The sequence below is a fragment of the Pecten maximus genome, chromosome 9 (genome assembly GCF_902652985.1).
Source record: "Pecten maximus chromosome 9, xPecMax1.1, whole genome shotgun sequence".
Lineage (NCBI taxonomy): Eukaryota > Metazoa > Mollusca > Bivalvia > Pectinida > Pectinidae > Pecten > Pecten maximus.
In genome coordinates, this window is record NC_047023.1 from 19,442,190 (window position 1) to 19,468,308 (window position 26,119).

General features: G+C 35.4%; 1 protein-coding gene across 6 annotated transcripts in view; it reads left to right on the forward strand.

The window, feature by feature from the left end:
* LOC117335052 (semaphorin-2A-like) overlaps window positions 1–26,119 on the forward strand; it is a 123,461-nt gene that overhangs the window by 60,810 nt on the left and 36,532 nt on the right. For all 6 annotated transcript variants that reach the window (XM_033894973.1, XM_033894972.1, XM_033894968.1 and 3 more), the window contains 2 exons: window positions 2,879–3,012; window positions 10,674–10,886. In XM_033894973.1, coding sequence (XP_033750864.1) covers window positions 10,748–10,886 — 139 coding nt within the window. In that variant the 5' untranslated portion in view covers window positions 2,879–3,012; window positions 10,674–10,747. The remainder of the gene's footprint in view (window positions 1–2,878; window positions 3,013–10,673; window positions 10,887–26,119) is intronic.

Here is a 26,119-nt window from a genome sequence, read left to right on the forward strand (position 1 = left end):
TCTATATTCTGACACATTCATCCTTTGCTTTAATTTGTTTTCATAACAATTTTGAACAATTTTCCTAGATACCAACACAAAAGTTTTAATTTGATAACTTGATTTTATTCAAACTGATACATGTATATATAAAACTCTTTATACTCCTTACTGTCATCCTGTTTATGTTTGTCCAGGATTTCAGGTCAAAGGTCAAGATCAATGTATGGACACATATAGGGTACAGTGGACTATCATAAATCCGTTCTATACAATTAAATTAGTTCCTTTGGACCTATCAAGCTCTAAGAAAGTGCTTCCTATTTTTGTTTTGGGTTATTTTTTTAGGGTTGAAGGTCAAAGTTCAAGGTCACTGATTTTCTCAATTCAAAATTAAAGTCCATCTTTCTTTTGGTATCTGAACACTGTTGTGGCGACAAATCCACTGGTGGAACTTATCGTTATGGTGTTACTACATGATAAATGTTTGTGCATATTCTTATCTTGATTAAGTATGTTAATTTGATTGTGCGCATGTATCATAATTGACCAAATTATGTGCACACATGGTGATATGCGTGAAGTTACTTAGTAGGATAAATGTTGTTTGTTTAATATCAATAAATCATATCAGATTAAATAAAAAATAAAAGGCATATTTACAATTGTGATTGGCTGCAGACATTTTCAGGATAAAAAATGTAATTTTTTTTACATTTAACCTGCAACAGGAATTTCCAAATGTCAGGAATTCTAGAGCTCAATTCAATTTGACATAAGCATGCGGGGGAAAATGCTGTTTATACCTCGTCAAGTAAGGTTACGTCAATTTAAATGTCCAAGATTGATTAGAGTTGTACAGTCTTTAAAGAACACAGGACAACCACAAGCATAATCAAATCTTTAGTTTCTTTTGGTAATTTATTTGCCAATATATTTGTTTAGATTTCATCAATGGGGGTTCAATGGGTATTCATTTGATTGGAAAAGTACAAGGTATTCAGTGGACCGATCACATTTTTTTTTACCCATTATCTAGCACAGCCTCTGATCATTATACAAGGCTTTACATAATCAGCTCTGGGTATCTTGTATTTGGTAGATCACAAAGTTCATATCATTACACAAGTTTTTATGTAATCAGTCAGTGTATCTGTGTGTTTTGTGAACCTCTCCGTTCATGTGTTGACACTGAAGGTGGGGTTCAGTTAACAAGGTATTGGGGTATCTGTGAAAGGGTCACAACAAGAGGAATGTGTAACAGAGGCAACAGTTACAATACTTTGTACTGATGTCATTATCGGGATCAAAGCTAACGAGATGTGATATTTGGTGTGTCCTTAATCTGCACCCTCAAACATCTGGATGCCTTTTGACTGTCACGAATCCACAAGGAATGCACATATATATATATATGTACATGTTTGCCGTAAAAAAAAAGGAAGGCGATAACTCTGCAGCAGATTGTTTTACTTTAAGACATTCTTGACAAGAATCCAGCAATTTCTTATGAGTTGGGAAGGAAAACACAAGTCACTTCAATGATAACTGTTATCAGTGAGGAAGGTTAAGCTTATATGATTATAGTCATTTGATTCGGATATTCAAATATACTTCTCTCCAATAATTTGTATTTCTTTGAATATACAGAGGGGTACATGTAGTTGAATATTGTTCACCAAAAAGGTATTTATAGGTGCATTCACAAACTTACACATTTTCATATTTGTTAAGTTTGAAATCTCATCAGAGTCACTAGATAATCTTTACATTTGTATTGACATTCTTGGTAGAAAAAAAAGCTAACAAATCTGTCAAAGTTGTTGTTGATAAAATTAAAAAAAAATTTTTTTTTAAAGAATAGGAGCATTATGTAAGAGTATTATGTAAAACATAACTAGGGAATACTGTCAACTAGTTATCTTAGGACAACCCACAGCTTATATTGATTTAGAAATCATTGATTTTATAAAGCAACTTAAATCCCCAAGTATATAAAGCTGTGACTAACAATGTATTATCGAACACATTTGTAAGACTTAATTCGTGGATAAGACTTGGTGATATGTATAAAATCTCTATAAATAGCTATGCTTATCACCTAAAAATGTACTTTATGACATTTATGTACATTTTGGAAAAGGCGGATATGCACTGCATCCATTAATAAACAAATCGTTGTTGATATTGGAGTTTATAGCTTACATATGGTATACCATACCAGTATTCTTTATCCATAAACATGTATTAGGATCATAAAAAAAGGACTCTAACACCTGAATCTTTCGACTAGAATGTACTCTTTATGAAGCACACAGAATATGTACAAAGGGGTGACTTGATTTATAGGTCACCTTGTACCCTGGAAGGGGACAGATTGAAGTGTATCAAGATCCAGAAATGATGAATTGGGTAGAGCTAAGTTACACACCAATGTAGCCCATATGACCAGTCTTTGTGTTTTGTTCTTCATACACAAAGATATAATTCATCTGGAACATATTAAAATATACTATTATCAAAGAGATGGTCACCTTTGAAATCTCTTCATGATCATGACTTGAGATATTGTTTCTGTAGTTTTTGAATTTGTGAGTTGGGGACTTGGCTGTCGGTCATTTTAACAAATGATACAGTTAGGATTTGTGACTGGACTTTTAAATGTAACAAGTTTTTTTTTTAAATATTTTATTAGAAGTATAAGTTATGTGTATATGAATATGATTTAGGTGTAAAAAAGGAAGTTAACAAAGTCAGTCTTCTCAAGAAAATCTGTTTCACTCAAAAAATGTTTTAACCAGATATCTAGATTTACAATAAGATTTTATCTAATTATATCTCATAGGAGTGAGTATTGTATGCATACAACAAATTTAATTTGATCTTTCACTCATTACAGATGATGGTGTGACCCAGATCCAGCCATGAAGAGGTAGTCAAATGACCAGAGTTTTCAAGGACAAGCACAGAAATTGATACTTCCATGTATTGTGTTGTAGTCGGAAGGACATGCTCCATTCTGGTGTTGTTATGGTGTGTATCTATGTAGAAACAGAATATATGTGCAAATATTTATTCAGGAAATTCTGTCTGCCACGACAGTGGATTTACATGTAGCTGTGTATTGAGAATTCTATCAATACCAGTTAACATTTAATAACCTCCAAAATGCATTTATCATTACAACTAGAGATATTATGAAAACTAATATATTTCAGTTTACATTGTAAACATCACACACATACAATGTGATATTATAGTGCCTTGTAAATTATCAGGGGATCCCTAGCTGCTTTACATTTCCCCTTTGTTTGAATCGACCTCGTAATCTCTGAGGAAAAGTAAGTATATCAGGCTTCTGATTCAGTGATTCTACAGAGTATGACAAGATGCATGATGCAGAATTTGGAAGTTTTCAAAGGTATTTCACATGGATACATGTCAGGATCTTTCGATTGATTTTTGCCAATTGTGATTAATTGATCCCTAAAGATAGAGATTAAACATCATGCTGGCTTAATTCATGGCGGCCTGGTTTACAAAAGAGCACTATATATATTCTAAAAAGGTATGTTTTTGGTATATTTGGGCATTGTCAATGTGACCTTATGGTGTTGACCTGGTCGTTAGATTGTCAGTGGATAACATTTCTACTGGTTGATGTTCTACACTCCATTAAGTAAGCCATAGACATTAGAGACATGAAGGAAAGATTAGACTAATATAGGAGGCAAATTAGCACACTCAATTACCTCTTAAATAAGCTTACGCCACATAAAATATGGTCAAGGCACTTCTACACATGCCACAAATGAAATCAGTTGAATGCAATTATATGACCAAAAAAACTGTATTGTTCAAATGGCTTTAACCAGTACTTCTTCAGAATTCTTCTTTAACAAAAAATCTGAAATAAAGGAATTGGAGGTCAACTCACTTGGCTACAGGATTCAAATGTTCAAAATCCACTTAAGATATTAACCTTTTACATGAACAAGAAAGACTTGTTAGATGCTGACTTAGATGTATGTATTGGACAATTTAGAAGAAGCAAACACATTTTAGGAACAGTATGTATTCAAATGGTCTTTTATAAGTAGAATGGCATAGCGGAAAAACCTCCTTGAGACACTTTGGTTTGTACGCCCATTAAAGACAGTATTTTTCATCATCAGAACAATTGATATTGTAGGGTATTGTACTGTGTGGTAGTATGAGCTGGTGTCATAGGAGAAACAGGATGCAGATCTTGTTAGCGGTGACATACAGACTGACGGCAATATGGGGACAGAAAGACAACGCTTCTAAATTTGAACTGTTATGCCATCCACACTGACCATTCTTGTATACTAAATTCTCTGTTTTGCCTGATTTTCCTGACATCGACATATGGTGCAAAGTGACTCATAAAAAGTTGTGTCTTATCAGATAAATATCTTACTTATCTAATGCTACAGAATTACCTCCCTTGTGAGCTATGCATAAGAAAGAAGTGGTTTTCTGTCTTAGAGAAACCAACAAGTGAGATAATTCAGTAGAGATTCCCTCTTCCTTATGCACAACCAACAAGGGAGGTTATTCAGTAGAGTTGAATAAAGTGAAAAATTGGTGAAAATAGTTAAAATGTTTTATGCAATTTTGACTTAAATGTATGCACAAAAAAAGAAATCCATTATTGAATGTTGCTTTATCTCGGTCTCGTTTCAATATTCTAAAACATTTCATTCTCCGCCTTGCCTTGAAAAAGATATTTCTATAGAACATTAGCTCTTGTCCGAGATCTAATCGTGAACCGAAGATTCTATAAGCCTGTCCTGTTACACTTTCAGATTCTTCAGCAATGCATCCTCCTTTATTAAAAAGTATACTCAGAATTTACATGTAAGCCTCTCTTCAAAGATGGAGATATTGTAACCTTCATAATCTAAAACAAGTTTGTATACAGACTGATGGACTACTGACCAGTTATCACAGCGGTAGGTCTGTAGTTTATTTCCAACATTTTGATTCAATTACGGTATATACAGGGAAGAAAAAATATGTAATCATGGGTGTAACAGTAGTTATGACTACGCTTTCGTAAATCATGCTTTCAAATTTACAATTATGAAAAATCTTGTCATTTCAATACATCATGAAAAAAATAATGCAAACAAGTTTGTAGGGGAACATGGCTAGCCTGAAATATAATCTAGATTGTTGTAACAGACAGGAAACATGGTGACATTTTATTGTATGCCAGGCAGTTTTTTAGACTGCATCTGAAAGAGGATTCCTTTTATTTAATGTCGGAAACAAGTTTTGAAATACCAAACCACTACAGTATACATATGATATCCGTTGAGGCAAACACTAGTGTTGAGATGATAGCTAGTAGACTGTTGATGTAACAGTCTGGTTGTTACCATCATTTTAGGGTTTAACCTCATTGCCCAAGTCTATAGCTATTATTATGATAAGCTGCAAATCATCCTCTGTCAACATAATGACCGGATAGAATTGTTTATGTATGGCTAAGGAATTCATTGGTTGAAAATTGGTGATGTGATGCCATGCACTTCTATTGCTTAGGAATTGTGACATACAATTCTTATGACGAAGGGATTGATCTCACACTTAGGATTAGAGGAGGAGACTTTACACCTGTTCTGTGTAAGAGAATAGTTCTTTTGAGGCTGTGTTGTAAGTGACCTTGGACAAGATTAGTTCTATTGAGGCTGTGTTGTAAGTGACCTTGGACAAGATTAGTTCTATTGAGGCTGTGTTGTAAGTGACCTTGGACAAGATTAGTTCTATTGAGGCTGTGTTGTAAGTGACCTTGGACATTAAACTAAAGTTGCTACTGAGGATGGAGCTTTAAGATTGTTCTGCTCATGTGTTCTTTGTAAAACTACAGTCATTCAAATTGTTTTTATCGTTCCACTGTAGAAGCTTCAGACGACCTTGGTTATTTTACGATTCAGTTTGTTGTCGCCTTTGTTTTACTCTAATAAGGAAATCTATTTGAAATCTTTGATAAATTTTCCTTTACAAATTAAAATAAGGTCAATGTATTCTATTGTAATTAAAAGATATATAAAGCAGCGTTTCCAGCAGTAAGCATCAGTATAACATGTATGTTCATTTCATTTCATGAAGATTTTATTGAACACTATACATTCAGTAGGTAATAGGCAACAGGTAACACTTATATACAAACCATCTCTTGTCTTAATGATACTGAGACTAGTCCAGTAATGAGTACTTACCTTAGTCCTCAGTAGATTCCCCAATCTACATATACTATCTTTACTTTTCATAGTCCAAGCTTAATGTGCTATAAACATTTTAATGTCTTCCTTGCCAATGAAATGAGATTTTTGTTTGTGTGGGGTACAACCTTCTTGCAACAGCCAAAGTCATGATATGCTGAGATGGTGTCAGGGAAACAACAGCCAAGGTCATATGAGCACTGGTGTCAAGGAAACAATTGACAGCCAAGGTCGTATGAGCACTGGTGTCAAGGAAACAATTGACAGCCAATGTCGTATGAGCACTGGTGTCAAGGAAACAATTGACAGCCAAGGTCGTATGAGCACTGGTGTCAAGGAAACAATTGACAGCCAAGGTCGTATGAGCACTGGTGTCAAGGAAACAATTGACAGCCAATGTCGTATGAGCACTGGTGTCAAGGAAACAATTGACAGCCAATGTCGTATGAGCACTGGTGTCAAGGAAACAATTGACAGCCAATGTCGTATGAGCACTGGTGTCAAGGAAACAATTGACAACCAAGGTCATATGAGCACTGGTGTCAAGGAAACAATTGACAGCCAAGGTCATATGAGCACTGGTGTCAAGGAAACAATTGACAACCAAGGTCGTATGAGCACTGGTGTCAAGGAAACAATTGACAGCCAAGGTCATATGAGCACTGGTGTCAAGGAAACAATTGACAGCCAAGGTCGTATGAGCACTGGTGTCAAGGAAACAATTGACAGCCAATGTCGTATGAGCACTGGTGTCAAGGAAACAATTGACAGCCAATGTCGTATGAGCACTGGTGTCAAGGAAACAATTGACAGCCAAGGTCGTATGAGCACTGGTGTCAAGGAAACAATTGACAGCCAAGGTCATATGAGCACTGGTGTCAAGGAAACAATTGACAGCCAATGTCGTATGAGCACTGGTGTCAAGGAAACAATTGACAGCCAAGGTCGTATGAGCACTGGTGTCAAGGAAACAATTGACAGCCAAGGTCGTATGAGCACTGGTGTCAAGGAAACAATTGACAGCCAAGGTCGTATGAGCACTGGTGTCAAGGAAACAATTGACAGCCAAGGTCGTATGAGCACTGGTGTCAAGGAAACAATTGACAGCCAATGTCGTATGAGCACTGGTGTCAAGGAAACAATTGACAGCCAAGGTCGTATGAGCAATGGTGTCAAGGAAACAATTGACAGCCAATGTCGTATGAGCACTGGTGTCAAGGAAACAATTGACAGCCAATGTCATATGAGCACTGGTGTCAAGGAAACAACAGCCAAGGTCGTATGAGCACTGGTGTCAAGGAAACAATTGACAGCCAATGTCGTATGAGCACTGGTGTCAAGGAAACAATTGACAGCCAATGTCGTATGAGCAATGGTGTCAAGGAAACAATTGACAGCCAAGGTCGTATGGGCACTGGTGTCAAGGAAACAATTGACAGCCAAGGTCATTTGAGCACTGGTGTCAAGGAAACAATTGACAACCAAGGTCATATGAGCACTGGTGTCAAGGAAACAATTGACAACCAAGGTCATATGAGCACTGGTGTCAAGGAAACAATTGACAGCCAAGGTCGTATGAGCACTGGTGTCAAGGAAACAATTGACAGCCAATGTCGTATGAGCACTGGTGTCATGGAAACAATTGACAGCCAAGATCATATGCAGACTGGTGTCAAGGAAACAACTGCCAATGTCATATTAGCACTGGTGTCTAGGAAACCATTGACAGCCAAGTTCATATGCAGACTGGTGTCAAGGAAACAGCAGCCAAGGTCATAGGGGCAAGGAGACACAAATAGAAGAAAATAAAGTACAGAAAGATAGAGCAGACCAGTGTAGCAATAAGAGCAACAGATGAAATTTGACCCCTTCAGTGTCCCCAAAGCAGAAGGCATAGAAGAAATATTATGATTCTGCAGAGACCCCACCTTCAGTGTTAAATTGCCACCTGTGATCAAAATATAATGAGATATAGTGGGCCTTATAGTTAGGCTCTCTGAACAGAAGGCATCCGAAGAAAACACCCCATCTCTTGTAGGGTGAAGGGCTCCTACAGGGTGTGGGGTAGGGGCACAATTAGTTGCCACAAACAGCATGCAGTGGTATATAGCAGGCATGTCCATTCCGGCTATTTATAGAGAAGTGTGTTGGATAATGAACCCACCCAGAGTTCACCATAAAGGACCAAGTATAATTAATTGCTGTCATAGTGGTATAATGACATTTACCGTCCACACATTATACTTTATCAGCTTTCTACATCTCTCAGTTATAGACCATTTTCATGACTGTCATATTTTCAAAAGAACAAGTGAAAAGAAATGTCTCTGATTGTGTGACAGAATCTTTATCTTCAGTGAAGTTTGAAGGGTGAAGATTTGTGTGAAAGACTCTCCAAGATTTTGTATGAAATTTTTATGAATGGCAATGTCAATCAACGTACAATAACAGTTGCTTGATTAAAATATTTAAGCTTTGCCTGATTTGAAGGCAGTCTTGAAGTGTTAATCCTGACGTGAACATGATAGTAGGATGTTCAGATAAGTAAGAACAAAGGCTATTGGTGTGTGTTCAGGTTTGGCTGACACCTTGAAACCCCGAGCCTAAGGCCCTCTCTTGTTATAACATTTAGGTTTAATCTTCCATGCTCTGGTTTCCTGATTTCAAAACATGATAAGCTGGAAGGAAAAAACAATTTAACTTAAAGAATTTAGTTAATATAATGTTTTAACCTTGGACGAACATGTAAGGTGTAGGAAACCAGTATGGTAAGACTTTTTATATCCATTGAGATTAACTGTATGTATTAAGATTTAAATATATATGTACCACATGTTGACAATTTCAAATTTTATTTTTGCAGTCAATGCACTAATGTGTAAACGACATCAAGTACTGGGGTATAAGGGGCTCCTGATTTGATCTCTTTCTCTACAGAAAAGATTCAGGCGTACTTGACATAAGTAGAGTTTAACAAGGATACAAATCTTCTGAAATCTGTAGCAGCTCTTTCTTTTTAGGTCCCCTAATGTTTTGCCTAGTTTGGATTTGTCATGGGTACCACTATAGAAAGCGCCATTCACACATGAAGCGAAGTGGTGCTCCTATATTGGTACCACTCAGCATTTCTGTTATTGTGTCATAGAAACATAAGAATTACTGACTAATATCTGTTTGGCACTGATATTTAAAAATCTGATGTTCCCTGGGACGTCATTGTGATGTAATACCTTGCAGGTGCTTGTTACAGAATGTGGGCATCTCATTTACTGAAAATAATGTGATGTTTTGTATTGCAAGGGGAAATGTTATGAAGACATGCCAAACATGTTTATTAGAATTATTGCATACTGTGCTTATACTCTCACTGTTATTAAGCAAGAAAAAAATCAACGTTAACATGCATATTGCTTAGATGTTTCCTGAATGTTGTAGAGAACCTCAAAACTAGATAGCATATGATAGTGTTACCATTTTGTAAATGGGGGCCACGAAGCTCGGTCAGAGCAACGGACACATAATCTCAAGGGACACATAGTCTCAGGTGAATATCCAAGGTGTGTGGTTTGAGGTTCCCTACCCATGTTGGTTTGTGTTACTTGAGAGGCTGAGAAATGGGCCAGTCTGTACTTGTCTTGGTTGTGTCCTTAAGCAAGCCACTTTACCCTTATTACTCTTGATGGCATGAGATGTGCATCCTACATGTTATTCATTGAAGTAGCCACCAGCTACTTCACAGAGACCTCAAAACGACAAAAAAATGGCTGTTCACAGGGCAATAAACACATCAAACAAAGTTTGTAAACATTTTGAATTTGTTTCATTAATTTCCTGGTTTAGAATAAACTGATTCTGATCATGTTATCATCTGGTGTTTCCACATAGACTGATCTGTCAAAAGTGAAGTGGTAGTTAGTATATAGATACATGTCTAGTCTCGCTGACATTCCAACATCCTCTCATTAGTGGAAACTCATGGAGAAATACATAAGGTTTATAGGACATGCACCATTACATTGTCTTATGTTGATGAGTAGGCTGGACTTGAGCTGGTAACTTAAATACAAGACAGAATTAAGGTAATTGTGAGTTACTTTCTTCCCTAAATGGATAAGTGTAAAGTGCCTCTATAACTTTAATTACATTACAACAAGTAATTATTCAACACTCTAGATGGCATGGATTGAAGCATAACATTCAAGGGGTCTAACTGTGGGTGGGAGTACCTGGAGAAAACAAAGCCCACTTGGAGGACGGGCATGTGATCCCAAAACTTTTCACATCCAATTAAGGAATCGGACCCCCGTCACCTAGGTGAAAGGCGAGTGCCTTACAACTATCCTGCCCTAAGTGTGTTGTGCCTCCAATTGTCCATATTTCTTCGTTTGCTAGTTGTACTTTTGATTAACTGGAAATTCAACAATTTGTTCTTGTCTTTCACAGATACCCACTGGATAACTACCTTGGAAAATAGAGGAGGAGCAATATTTCATTTCTAATACAGGGACAGATTCAGGATGGATAAATCTAAGACTTTCGGATTAGTGCACAAACTTTGTTACTGTGAAATGTTGCAGTTCATAGCCATTCTTTGTGCTATTTTACCATATTCTGGTTCTATGATAGTAACAACATGTGGAAATTTACATTCTAAAGGTAAGTAACTTAAACATTAACTTGTACGTACGTGGCTCAAAAATAATGTCACTTTTCTTATATCATTCAAACCAAAACTATTAGTTCTGATTTATTATTATATTTTCTTGTTAATTTTGTGAATTGATTCAATTCAACTAAATTTTATTCATTCTTTTTGGGAGGCAGAGATTAACAATTATGCATATTAAGTAGTTTGTTTTCACCAACTGAACATAAAAAAGGAGCAGGTACATGTAAGTTAGATTTCAAATTAAGACTAAATATGGTAATAATAAATTTTTTGAAATTAATTTAAATTAACTTCATTGTTTAGTTGTGTTTCTTTTTTGTCATTTTAGTTGATTTTTTTGTATCTTTGATGATTTACTAGATTTATTTTAACAATTTGTCAAATGGGTAGTATAAGATTTAACTGGTCGAAGCTGAAACACTTAAAATTACATAGAACACACTTCAGAGATGTGAAATTGCTAGTAAAACATCCTATATTCCTGATTTTTTTATGTTCTGTTAGTAACTGATAGCGATTCCCACAAGTTGCCTAAGTAAAATTGGACCATCATCTTCACCAAGGGGAGTATTTGACTCTAGTGCAATCTTGTTCTTCAAGAGAGGTCTGCTATCACTTGTAAAAGTGGCTGTGGGTTAGGGATTGGAGATGTACACACCCTAGGTGTTCTTCCGGTATTCTGTCACGATTTAGTGTACCAAAGTTTGTTAAATCAATAGATTAAGGTGTGGTGTAGATTATAGCTAGTTAAACTTGTTTTATCAGGAGTCAGCCTCACTTCTAGTGGTCTGTAGCAGAAAGAAAATTGTCAGTAATGTTAAATACCAAGCATCACCTGCAGGTTATATTTCATTGCTTGATTTCAAAGCTGAGAAATGTGATTTACTTGTACTGTAGCTATTAAGGGTATCAACCTTATAGCATATATCTACAGTTAAAGTATGTCAGATGTGAAGGATAAGATATATCTTTATCTGAGATATAGGGAATTGAGTGGTCCATCTATAAGTGGGTCTTAATGTAAGGAGGTTCATATCAAAATATACAGTAACAGATATTTTCAAATGTACCTTAGTCAACTCTTCACCGAGTTTAAGAGCAAGGAAACTCCTCAAATGTCTTGAGCTTTGTGTGTGGTTTTGATTTGAAATTTTTAAAGTCGAGGAAGTAAAAACAATGTCTAGGTACCGTTCAAATGCAAATCATGTGACTAATCTCCCTCCAGGCCAGATCTGGTACGTGGCAGCTTGTTGTAGTAACATGCACATGCATGGATGGTGAAGATTTCCTGAAACGGAAATTGCTGATTATTGGTTAACCTTCAGTAATGTTTTGAATTTGTGATGGATTTTCCAAATGTCAACTAGGAAATTATAAAGGATGAGACATGCAAATGAAATGGTTTAGGAGTGCTTAGTTGAATGTATATTTTAACTATTATTACACACTCAATGAGGGTGGGCTGCTTCATCTGTGATGGGGCAGATTATTAATATCAAAGGGAGTTGTTAAACTTCCTCTATACAGCATCGGTCAATTGGATTTAAAATATCTTGATCTTGAAATTATCTAGTAGTTATTAAAATAGAATATTTAGAATAAGAATATATAATCTCATTGAAATTACTTATAGATTATATCATATATGACCTTGATATGTGGACAGATGACCGAATTTCCAGGATTTTATTTTTGTATTTTGATAAATGTTATGTATATGATATACAATTGTAATAAATATTGATGCAAACCTGATAAGCCAAAGGCTAAATTATGCTACCATTTTAGCTATTTAATAAGCCCATCCTTATCTATCGCATTTTAATAAAAATGCTAATAAACGTATTTCAATCCTTCAATAAACCTACCACTAGTGTGAAATTATCATTACATTATTCTTATATGATTTTGAATTTGGCTAGTCATGCTCGATTACTGACAATAAAATACACATGTATGTATAAAGATAATTGTAGATATATCAGGACCAAAGTCTTTTGCCCTGTTCATGCCCTTAATCAGGATAGGTGCCAAAAGCGTGATTGAATTCCAATTATTAGTATTAAATAACTAATACCTCCATTGTAAAACATTATCATATTTCAACATTTTGTAATTATTTTTTTTTATATAATCTTGATTGTTGATGGCAATCAATGAAGTATTGCTCAAACATTTTCGTATTTAACAGGAATTTGAAAGATAAATGTTAATATCACAGTCATTGTATTTATCAACATTTTGCATCGGAGGATATTTACATGCAAATTGATTAAACGAAATAATTAAGGGTATATGCTATACCACTAAATGCTCTCCTGTCGCACCCAGATCCACTAGTTTGATATAAGCAATCACTAATTGGTAACGCCTATGCATGAGCATGTGTAAAATCTACATATTGCCATGGATGCACCAAGTCAACTTTGACCTCAATGCACCTAAGGGCTTAGTGTAATAAACCGGATTTAACAGTGATTATATAACTGCTATTTGGATAAGATCAACAGAGAGAAAAAAACACCTTTTCAGGGTTTTTATTAACAGAATAGATTGGTATGTAGGGGTGATACAAAGTCTGTGATAAACTACAATATATTTGCATATTTGATCATCTCTGATATTCACTGAGCTACATAAAGCCAGAGATGCATGGAGCTTGGTAAGATGTTATCAAAACTTGTAAAATAGCTGTGTTTAGATGATGATTTATGGTCTAGCCAGAGGAGTAGACATGGAAGTATAGTCATGAGCAGGATTATGTAATAGATGTCAGATTAGGAGCAGTGATGTGGTTATCTCCCTGTTCGGGTACTTAATGAAGGCGATGCACCAATAAGTGTCAGATTAAATACTGGTGTTTCAGTAGTGAGCCCCATACATCTTGTTCCAGACACCTATATACTACATAGTGACCCACCACCCCTTTAACAGATCACACCCTTTACATTCGTTTACCATTACAAATTGTGGTTTTGTGGTAAGGGCAGGTTTGTCAGTCAGTTTATAGTCCATAACCTGATACTTGTTTCAACACTATTAGGTAATAAATGGGAAATAGAAATGTCTGATTCACAATAAAAAGTAACAATATATCTCAAATTGTGTATTAATTATGCTCTGAAGGAATTTAACTCTGTCTTGATTTAAAGTTTTAGAAGTTTTAGACAATATTATTAGAAAATAACATCGCAAATAAAGTGACTGCGGGCTTACTAGTATATATACAGTACTTCCTTATCTGAGGACTTGTGTCACTATATATATATACCACAGGTACCTATACTGACACACACTTCCTATATGGGTGACAGTGACTGTACAATCCTGATTTTTGATTTGTCAAACTTAACCATCCCTATATGTATCATCATTACAATTCACATTTCTTCCTTATATCTGTGAAATCATTGTGTGTATACAAAATTAAGTTATCCATGATACTTTGGCTATGCAATTAATGTTTCAACAACTTTTTATCACATTGTTTTACATGTCTGATCTTAAAAACTTCAAGAGTTCTGTGCTCAATGTACTTTTCACAACATTGTGAAAAGGCATAGCCTCGTAAGTTGTGTACCATGTAGGGGATATCGATGACAGTGTCTTGTTCTTTCGTTTTAGAAGGAGAACTGTAAAAAAAACTTGAAAGATGTTTAAGATAGGAGAATTTTTTATGGACAAATGTCAGTTTTTGACAAATTACTTGAGAGGTACATTAAATCTTAACTTGGAAAAAAATATCAGAATTTTTTATGTACAAATGTGTTTCTATTTGTTTGCAAAAAAGGGATAATGATCTAATGTAGAGGAATTTGTAGAGGGAGAAATGTTGATTAGTGTTAGTGTCTTAGCTAATAGAATAATGATGCTGGTCATAATATCTAGAGGACTCAATGAGTGCTTGTACAATATACATGTCCAACACATGTAGTCTCAACACACATGTTATTACTTACACAGAGAAGGACTGTCAAAGTAATGTATGTACCTACTAAATGACGCAACATGTTACCACACAAGTTTAAATAAGGTATACCACAATTATACTAATAAGGTATTTAGGTACTTTGATATAGTTGTTTCTTCCTGTTCTTGTAATTAATTAATAAAATCTTAACGAATAGGAAAGAATACTATGCTACAAATTAAAGCATTTGACATAATGAAAATGATTGGTTAAGCACCTTCAATGACCAACCAATCAATTGTAACTGATATTTGAATACTTTGAAACACAGCACTCTTATAATTAACTTGTAGAGGAATTGGATGCTAGGAATATGGATTTATAATACATCTTATTTTGTGGTAGACTTATAATTACTGTTTATATACTTGAAGTATGTACTGAGACACCAGTTTTATTCAGTATTCATATGACCTATGACCTTTGACTTTCATATTTGACATGTGTTCCTTCACTTGTGATAGACCTTTCCATTGGTACTGCATTTGTAGGACCTGCTGACTATTGACTGTGACCCACTTTTGAACGTTTCTTTCTAAATTTCAACCAACTGAATGAGCTATGTTAATGTTGTCTTCTGATAACTCTTGATTATGTAAAAATTTGAGAGTCTGGAGGGTTCGCAAGTATATTGTATATTGCATGTATATTGAATGCTGGAAAGGATAAATACGGTAATGATAACTGATATTATGGTGGTGTAATGCCTTTGATCAATGTGTTTTTATCTAGCATGTGTGTTGGTATATGATAGATATGTACATTAAGTAAACAGATCAATGTTAATGTTCTTGTTACAGTGTGTTCTGTTACAACATAACTTACACAGTCGCACCCTCCACAAATTTTTCTGGTATTTTTAATCAATACCAGAAATATTGAAAATTATTCTCTTCCTCTCCTCCTGTATAGCACCAAAAATTTAGATTCAAATGGAGTCGTGTTTTTATAGCTCGTTACTTCTATTCATCATCCCCTGTTGCCCATTGATGAAGCATAATCTGTTGATAATTGTGCCATTGTATTTGAGGAAAGCCATAACGGGATGTTTCAAAATAAAGGATACGGGATGCTAATAAGAGTTTAACGACACAAAAAATTCCGAGAGGGAAAAATATTTTTTTATCTCATATTTCTGTTGACTTTATCAGGATGGCATGAAGGATGTATTTTGTTATAAGAAACCCATTGTTTAGTTCATTTAGTAAGTTGATTTTTTTATATATTGAAAGAAACAGAGGTAGAAAGAAGTAGATTTACAGTTTAGCTTGTGTGCAAAGTATTGTCCATAATATACGTTTGACAGGAAGTTCACCAGATTTAAGGGGGAAAATTAACAAAAAGAAAGAAAACCAATTTGGATGTTTTAAAAGATTTACCAGCATGTATTGTCCCAACTAGTCTATCGATCATCCCTGTGTGCAAGGTGACTACAGGGGTCAGTAACACACTCCCATTTCCTTTGCTTACCCCAATATTTATTTTATACATGTCACTTAAAACATTGACCTTCAGACGACCTTTCTTTTATCAAACATCTGAATGTCAGAGGTGAGGATCCATAGAAATTTAAAGGTAAAAGAACAAATATTCATTGATTAATTGTCATAAAATCAACATTTTTGTGAGTAAAGAATGTTTCAATTAGAGCACAGCTATTTCGGTCTTTGCCTTTCATTGTGTTGCTAAAGGGTATTTCAGCTTTTGCTTTGAATCTGTATCTATAGATTTTTAGTGTGTATTATCATCAAATTGCTAGCTATGATAAAATCTCTGGTTGGTTATCCTTTCTTGAAGTATTGATTCAGGTTCTTACCTTCAGTCAATCACTACATCTTTAATTTGTGAAGATTGACACAAAGTATGATTACCTGGTTTAATAAGGATGTATTTCTTTATTCAGGAGATGTTATAACTTACACACTATTAAAGTGACATGTGTAATCACTGTAGCCACAGGGACCTAAGTTGATCAGACAATTTTTTGAGTGTTTGCCAGGGAGGAGCCTCCTTTCATAGCCAGTATCAAGTTTTGTTGATGTTCTGTCATCTTAGAACTCCTGGGGCTGATGGACAGTATCTGTTTTATTTACATGTCCATAATTTGAAGCCTCTTGGTTTACTTCGACCTTGGGTCAGTTGTCATTGGTCCAGATTAAGTTCAAACTTGGTTTCCTTGGTGGTATAATTGTGATATATTTTACTGATTATTAGTGTAGGGGCAGGTGACAGATGTTCCATGCTGGCCTTTCAGCTTTGTTTATCTTTACATATCTGGCCACTTAAACCTGTCATAAAAACTTCTCACCTTTTACTGCCGACAGGCTGATGTACATACTTCATCTGTCTGCAGTCTGTCCAGCATCTCTCCTAGCTGCCTCAATTGGTCCATATGAATCATGACTGTATGATTGGGTGGCTTTCATTCTTTAGGTAATAAGTGGACTGCATATATATATGCTTTTAATGCTAAATACTTTGGGTGATGCATCTAGAGTAATGAGCCCATGTTCATGATCTCAGTTGGCAAACACGAAGTAAATGGACATATTCCTAAGAAAATAAAGTTTAAGTGACATTCTGACAAATATTTTACATCATTATTGAGGCTTTGCCCGCTGATGGTTCTTCAACCTTGTAATGACCTCAGTTGAAGTCTATAACTGTCTTGAAGAGACAGTTATATTGCAAGGGATCATCATGGGTAGTTTTTATTTTACTCTTCTTCCATTATCATTGGCCTACAGGTAATCATACTCAATTGGTGATAGGCCAGTAACTGTTCAAATGATAGAGTCGCAGTCAGGGGTTCTTAGATATATTCCTCGTAGCATGGACGTACTAAAGCCTTAAACCTGTTCTTTAATGCTCACTCCTTGAGATGGTGGTATTTGGTACATTTCCAGGCATACTCTCACAATGCCATGACTTGTACCTTGCATTTTCTGCATTCATTAAGCAGTTTCCCCGGTTTGACATGCTATTTGCTACATTTATTGTTCACAGGTAGGCATTGTTTTTGGGTAATGTGTCTAACAAGTAAGTATGCAGAGTCCTTTCATTACAGTGCAGGGATGATAGTGAAAGATTTCATAGAAGAGCAAAAAAACTCAATACCTGTTTAAAGATTTATTTCTTTACTCTTAGTACATGTATTCCAAGAACATTTTGATTATTTAGGAACATTTGTAACTACAAGATTAGGTGTTATTTCCAACATGAATTTCCGAGAATTATGCACATTTCTTGAAATGAATGGGAACATATGTAACTATAAGCTTAAGCTTGGGTATTATTTCTAACATGAATTTCCGAGAATTACGCACATTCCTTGAAATAAATGTTAAATGCAATTTATGAACCAGATGTTACAGTCAAGACATGTCACCACAAGCCTATAAGTAGCTCTATCAGTGGTATGTTACAGATGCTGATGTTGGATAGGCTGAGTGAGGACTAACATTAGCCAGTCAAGGGGATAGGCCTTTCAACACTCCTGTTATCTTGACTTCTGATGGGGATCATACAAATCGCCCCCTCCTCAGCTACACCCAAACTCACTTTTTCGTTCATTGTAATGTCAAGAGTGCTTGATTCAGAATGTTGATAGTTGTCTAAGGATTTGACAAACTTTCTCCATGAAGCCCTGCCCATGTGCTTAGAATACATAGGCATGATTTGGAGTCTAATAGAAAATAGCAAAAATTGTTGGGGTCCACAGCTTTTCACTAATGTAAATCCCATTCTCACCTTATTTTGTATACTTTTATGTGTAGATCGTTGATAACTGACCTGGTCTAACAGGAGAAATACAGAGAGTTCTTATTCTCGACCCTTTCAAATATATTTCGCTGTGAGCGTTTCATAGAAGGTTTCACATTATCTACCATTTTTTCACAAAAACACATGGCAAGTGTCGGAATCACCATTACATTTGAATTCGTTGTCTATTATTGCCAATATGACTGAAGGGGGTTACTCTTATTTTTATTAAATAGCTTGTGGGGGGAAAAAAACAGAACGAAATAGACATCAATATTGGAAAAATATTAGGTTTTTTTTTTTAATCGTAAGTATGACCTTTCAATAGCAGAAATCCACTATATAGTGATAAAAAATCATCCCTGAGATTACAGGACTGTATAACTTTATAAGATGAATGCAGAGTGTTTTATTTATTCGGTAATTGTGGTATTTTGTCTCTCAATGAAATATTGATAAGGTCATCATACTGTAGTTCTGGGGTTCTTTTCCATTCATCAGTCGTTCACTTCACTTACAACTACTAAATTTTGTTTATGATTTCCTCTTATGATTGCACAGTGGTGTGTATTACAAGTCATACTATATAAACAGAGTTATGGCCCTTTGATCACTATGCTGGAATTTGACCCTGGCATATCTCATATTCTTTGTCACAAAATATCCCAAGTTTGTGAATGCATAAATACTTATCTTGTAATGACGAAGTTAAATATGTGTCCCACAATATTGATAGACAGAGTTAAAGCCCTTTGTTGAGTTTTACCATCATGTTGTAAACCTTTTAATTGTTGCTGTCCAGTGCATGTATCTTGATCAAGTTTCAAATTTGCAGACAGTCTTCTTGAGAACTGAGATTACTTGTTGCTGTCAGACCTTATATATATTTATCCACATAAACATTTCTTCAGTAAGTACATCAATTGTAGTTTTGTAAAAGAATGAGTGAAAAGGGGCAGAGCTGTTGACATTTAATCAAGTCAAGTAGGAATTTTCAACTGACATGGAAGTGTCAAGATGTTGCACTGGTACTGTTTCACTATTGTCTGAGGGTGTGAGAGGGCATTATGTAATTGGAGAGGTCAAGTCATTGAAGTGTCTATTCATGGGAAACTAGCTATAGTCTAAGATATACATATAGACTGTTAGTTTTGGGTTATACACCTCCAGACAGGGACTCTGAGTTTAAGAGATGATGGCACAACCTTCAAGGTAACAGTCGCCAGACATGAGCCGGAGACCGGTGTCAGATCTTTCAATGACGGTCACCAAACAGGATAGAAGACCAGGATGTATATATATATACTTTCAATGTCAATGACGTACTATATTAGTGTGTATATATACACATATACACCATTGATGTACTAGTGTCAATACATGTTACCTATGTTTTATAGAAAAGGCACTAAATTTCAGATGACTTTCGGTGTGTATGCAGGTATACGTACAACATCATAGTTGTACTTATGCTTGATCAAGTCTTTATATTCCGGGGGCTGTGGTGGCTGAGTGGTCAAGGTGTACCAACACTTTATCACTAGCCCTCCACCTCTGGGTTGTTAGTTCGAAACCTACGTGGGGCAGTTGCCAGGTACTGACCGTAGGCCAGTGGTTTTTCTCCGGGTACTCCGGCTTTCCTCCACATCCAAAACCTGGTATGTCCTTAAATGACCCTGGTTGTTAATAGGACATTAATTATAAACAAAAACAAACAAACAAGCAAATCTTTATATTCCTCATAACAGTTTAGTGTCTCTAAAGCCTCAAAATGGAAAGTGTTGATGTCTCCAGTTTCAACATTGGTACACGGGTGTACAGTTCTCTTAAGTTTTACCTGATGTCTGGTTATAGCTACTTTACACTTTAATTTTGCAGTTTGATGATAACATCCAAGAATGTCATAGTAGTCTCTATTCTATTACACATACTATTGTGTTACAATAGGATGACCCAACTCCATTTTAAGATGTAATGCGATAAATTTCATCATCATTTGATGTCATCTGACCCAAAAGGTGCATAAACTTTTCACATTTCAAAGTTCTTCTCAAGTTTCACCAGTGGAATTCAACTCAATCTTGCCTAAAGAGATGGTCCTATCCAAGTGTTGTTATTTTTGTGCCTGTCCGAAATCCAAGATGGCCACCATAAATAATATGTGTTAAACTTCCTCTTAAATTCTACCTGTGGAATTCAGCTCCTTACTTTCCTGAAATGATCCTTGCCCAGATGTTATTGTTCAGTTCTGTCTGAAATCCAAGATGGCTGCATGCAATGACCACCACCATTTTGATAAAAAAACATCTCTTGTTCCTTAAGTTGGTTTCAACTTAAATTTGCCTGAAATGATTCTTATATCATTCTGACCAAGTGTTGATATTTTTTCATATGTTGCTAATGCAGTAATTCAAGATGGCCACCATGGCCTACATACAGTATTCCATAATCCTAATTGTTGTCGGTACCACTATACTGCAACTGAGTATAATGTGTCTGTATACTTCAATAGTACTGGAGTCTGTTAATGTCACATGGCCGTTAAGCCTATAGGCCTCTAATGTTGATAACTACAAATAATAACTGTACATTCCTGTGGTACTTGTTTCATAAGATTTCTCTCCACATAATTTTCAGGTCATATCGGAAAATTGTAACCCCATTTTAGGTGTAATGTGGTAAGACTCATTTTGTTGGCATCTACATTCTTGTGGTAGTATAAATTTCGTAAGTTTTTGTACAGATATTATTTTAGATGATATCAGAATAACTATGATGTTGAGGAATTCATGTTCTTTTGTTTACCCAGTAAGTGATATATAATATGGCTACTGATGTAGTTTGCAGTATTTTACTGTATGAAATCTGATGCTGCATTGAGCTGGTATGCCAGATTTTTGTTGGTTGATGGATTACGATTGATTTATATGTCTTTGCTTAAGATTGTTGTCTACAGATTATCAAACAGAAAATTGTAGGTTTGTGACAGTCTAGTATGAGATTTTTATGTCTCCTGAACTTAATGTATTGGGTCCAGACTTATATACCCCCATTCACATCAGAAACATTCACATGTGATAAGCATATCTCTTAAATTCTCATATTGTATGTTATAGCATATTTCTCTTAAATTTTCATATTTTCTCTCTTGTATGTTATAATGGATTGGAAAAATACCACTTATGTGTAAGTTCCTGTCCTCGCACATTTATGAAGAATCTGTTCTGAATGTAGTCTGTCTTATTGTTAGTTTATCTGCTTTATTCTGTTATCCATCACCGTGGTAACGTTTCTCTGCTGATACAAACTTGATAACACTGTTCCCAAGATCACAGATTGTTTCCCAAAAGACTTGTGCACTGGTGTGAAAGTAGCATGTCAGAAGGTGAGAGTAACATTGGCCCTCTGTGTAAGATATATGTAATTATAACATATGTCAGGGAATATCTGATGTCCTCCCAGACTGAACCCTGCAAAAAAGGCGCTGGGAGGGGTGTCGTTCCTTGTAGCCACAATGATAAGGGATAAGCCTTGGTTCACTGCACTCAGTTTCATGTGATGTGTGCAGTTTGTCACACGGATAGATGAACCACCTTCACAAACATCAACAAGGGTAAAAGGCCTCATGGCTATGATAAAATAAAATTTCACATCGTCTTAAATCTTTTCATATGAAACAGTTTTTGGTCTTTGAAAAGTCCCTTCATGTGAAGTGTACCCCACCCTCCCGCTACATTTAAAGTTAATTTTATTGTCATTGCACAACTGCAGATCGTGTGCACATGTCGGATGATGAAGAATGGGCTGCCCTGCAAGGTCATCATTACAACAAAGGCTTCATTTGATAAAGACCCTGTATCATAGGAAAGATAATGACGTGAGGGGACTATTACGTAACATCCCGATAACAATAGATCAAGGACATTGTATTGAACAGTCTGCCCAGTGCTCTGTATCACTAGTGTAAAAAAGATTGATGGAACCGAAGCTGTTTCTGTTTCCCAGTAAATTAAGATAAGGGGTGCTATCAAAATCTGGTCATGAATTTGATAGCGTGTCGAAACATCTGCCATTTATTGTTTTCTGTGAACATACCTTATTCCATTCTGGTGCACATGGTTTTATGTATTTCCTGTTGTGATTAAGATTTTATAACAAAATTCAAAATGTCGGGCTTCATCCAGACCTACACATGTCATAATGAACTAAGATGTGAACCCATCAAACTATGGGATAAGTTGAAAGTGTCTTAATTTGAAAAGAATTGTGTTCTTTTAATTTCAATATTAAGATGTGCCGCTATTTCAGTAAGACTTGCAAGTGTCTAATTTGATAAGATTTGTGTTCTTTAAATTTCAATATTCAGGTGTGCTTCATAGAGATCTTTTCTACTTCATTAGAAGTGTGTACCTCTTTAGTTTCAATAAAAACTGCATCTATATACTTTAAGTTCTAGACTTATCTAACTTTGGTAAAACTTGCGGTAAGATTGGACTCTTTGAACTTAAATGAGGAAAATATAAGCAAAAAATAACTGCTATATCAAGTTTCTTTATCAGTAATTAACGTCATTTCTTTAAAACTATATGCCACCCAGTTTTCATGAATCATAATGATGTAATACATGTTGAGGAAGAAAAAGTACTTTGTAATCCGCTGATGTCTGCAGTGGATGGATATATGTGATGGTGTTGGGCAAAGCTACCTCTACAGTAACCTTTGATCTGATGGGAGGGGTCCTGGTATCTCGGGGACACATATTGAGACTTGTTGAAGACATTATAATTGTATATTTGTGTGTCATTATCTGGACATAAAGTTGTGCAAGTAAAGTACACTTATAGATCTTGGTGTCACTTTACATAAGGCTTCCATGGTGGGCCGTAAAATTGTAAAATATGCATCACGGATCAAAGTTAGGGTGTTCAAAGACATGAAAAATACAAAAGAAGGGACAATCATTTCTGATTTTATTGGTATTTTACAACAACGACGAATATATAACAAGTTGTGACGGTGACACAAGAGGTTCGCTCAACAGCACTACCTTGTGTACTCTTTGGGTAGTGTCCATTGTCATTTGCTGTTGAAATATGTAAACATCAACTTAATTTATTTTAAGGCAAGTTATATTAACTTACATCAATTACTGTTGTTCACCTGGATAGAAAAGTGCAAGTCCATGGCTTTAGTGTAGGAGGAAACCAGGTGAAAGGCAAGTTCACTTTCCTCTGCACCATCTAGCTGGTCACCTCCATATATAAACTTCACGAAAAATGAAACAAACTTGATGCAATGCAAATGAATAGCAATGTGCATGTATAATCATTCCATGTTAAAGTTAGATTTGTCAGAATCTATAGGAAAATTATCTGTAGTAATTTTAAGGCATACTACTTTTGCTACGTTTTTACATGTTCTGGACCTTGACACAGTCACTAATTCCCACTGTACAGACTGTAACTAGGTATACTGATATTGATGAGCAAGGTGGAAAGGTTACCCCCCTCCCCTATCAAGGGACCGCCTCTAATTAATTGGGTGTAGCCAAGAGTACTGGGTCATCAGATATTGTCTAATTTAGTAATTGATCAATTTCAGGAATAAGATACAGCTGTTAGTATACATAGCTACAGGTTTAGCTGTGTACAGCATTCTAGCTGGACCAGTTATTCTGTTGTACATATTTTAGTGGTATCATATTTATACGCAAATTAGACCTGCCCTCTTCTCCATTTTTGAAGAATCACCAATTTAAAATTATAAGCTAAATTTAGTTCACAATGAAATAATCCCTACCTGACTTTAATACTAATCTTTTACTCTAGGGGAGGGAGCTTATTTGAGGATACATATTATAATCTTATTAATTCTAATTGAAAGGCTTGATATATAATTTTATATTACATATTTTAGATGTACCTATTTATAGAAGAATCATTCTGTTAAAAGTACTATCTTGCTAAACTGCCCTGCAGGTAGGGCGTAAGAATTATACCTGCTGCCCCCATTGCATGATCGTAAGAGGCGACTAAATTTGGGATCTTATCTTTTCTCTTCTTTCTTAACAACTTTCTTCTTCCTAATGTCTCCCTTGACAATGCCTCACTTTTGGCCTTTAGTTGAGCATTCGCCAGTGTGAGGAAGGTTTTGGGTTCTGTCCCCTAGCCGAGACATACCAGAGTCTTTAAAAATGGTAGTTGCTGCTCCTGCTTAGCGCTCAGCATATTAGGAGTGGGACGACTGGTTCGCCCGTTGTCAGTATAATGTGACCGGGTGGGGTGTGCTGCTGGGTGTCTTCGGCAATATGCTTTAGTGAGGTAGCACTATAAATCGGCAAAAGTTCCGGCCTATCACAAGGAGACATAACACGAACATACCGCAGCCTCCCAAAACACACATACGCACTCACCACACGCATGCATGTCGCACACACGGGAGGCCGTCCTTAAAAGACCTTAGATGTTAATAGGACGTTAAACAAAATAAAACAAATAAAACAAAACAATCTTGCTAAAAGTTGAAAGTGCAAAAATATGTCACTTTACAGTATATAAAAATATTGTTCAGGTACATTTTTATGCAGATTTGTTACAATAGATAAACATAGTAGCAATGAAAGTCTGGATTTCTGCACTGATTGTAACAGGTGTTTCTTTGGTCCAGGATATTTGCAGCTTTAACTCATCATTATACAAATTACCTGTTGACATCACAGAAAGAGAAAGTCAAGAATGGTGATATAAATGTCTTATGTTAATTGTCCAATACCTCCATGATTGTTTTGTTGGTCTGTTATTGGAATCTTCAAAAAAAGTTTTCAATAAAGGAAATCCAGAGGCATTGATAAGGCCCAACCTAAAATAGAAGACTGCTCAGCTGTTTCTTAACATCGAAGCACATCTAGAACATTTATTGTTTTCTTGACAAATAAAGTGATAATAAAAAGGTATCCTAGATTAACTCTCAAAGAGAAACAATTATATTCAGATGTACTTGAACATCACAATAAAAACAGAACAGGAATTTATGAGGAAAAAACAGCTCATGGACTCCCCAAGTTTATGTAGATCTTGATAAAGCAACCGGTCCAGAAGCATTTTATATATCATGGATATAGGTGTGAATGTATATAGTTCATAAAGTCTTTGTCCTGGGTTTACAGAATTAACAGGTAAATCTATATCCTGATCAGTGTATGTAGTTTTCTGTTTCATATCCTCATAGTAACCTTATCCTTATAGTCATTTAAATATATTCTTTATGTCCTATAGCTAACTAGTGTATATAAATATCATACAGATCTTTAAGAATCTCAGAGGATTTTTTTCCCAAATCTTGGTAAACACAAAGTCGACATACTTTTAAGTTTAAAGGACCATACAAAGAAAATGAGATTTGCTAGAATTAATTGAGATTTTCTTATTTAAATTGGTTATTTGATTATTTTGCAATTTCATAATGTATTTATGAGATGACAAGTTGGAA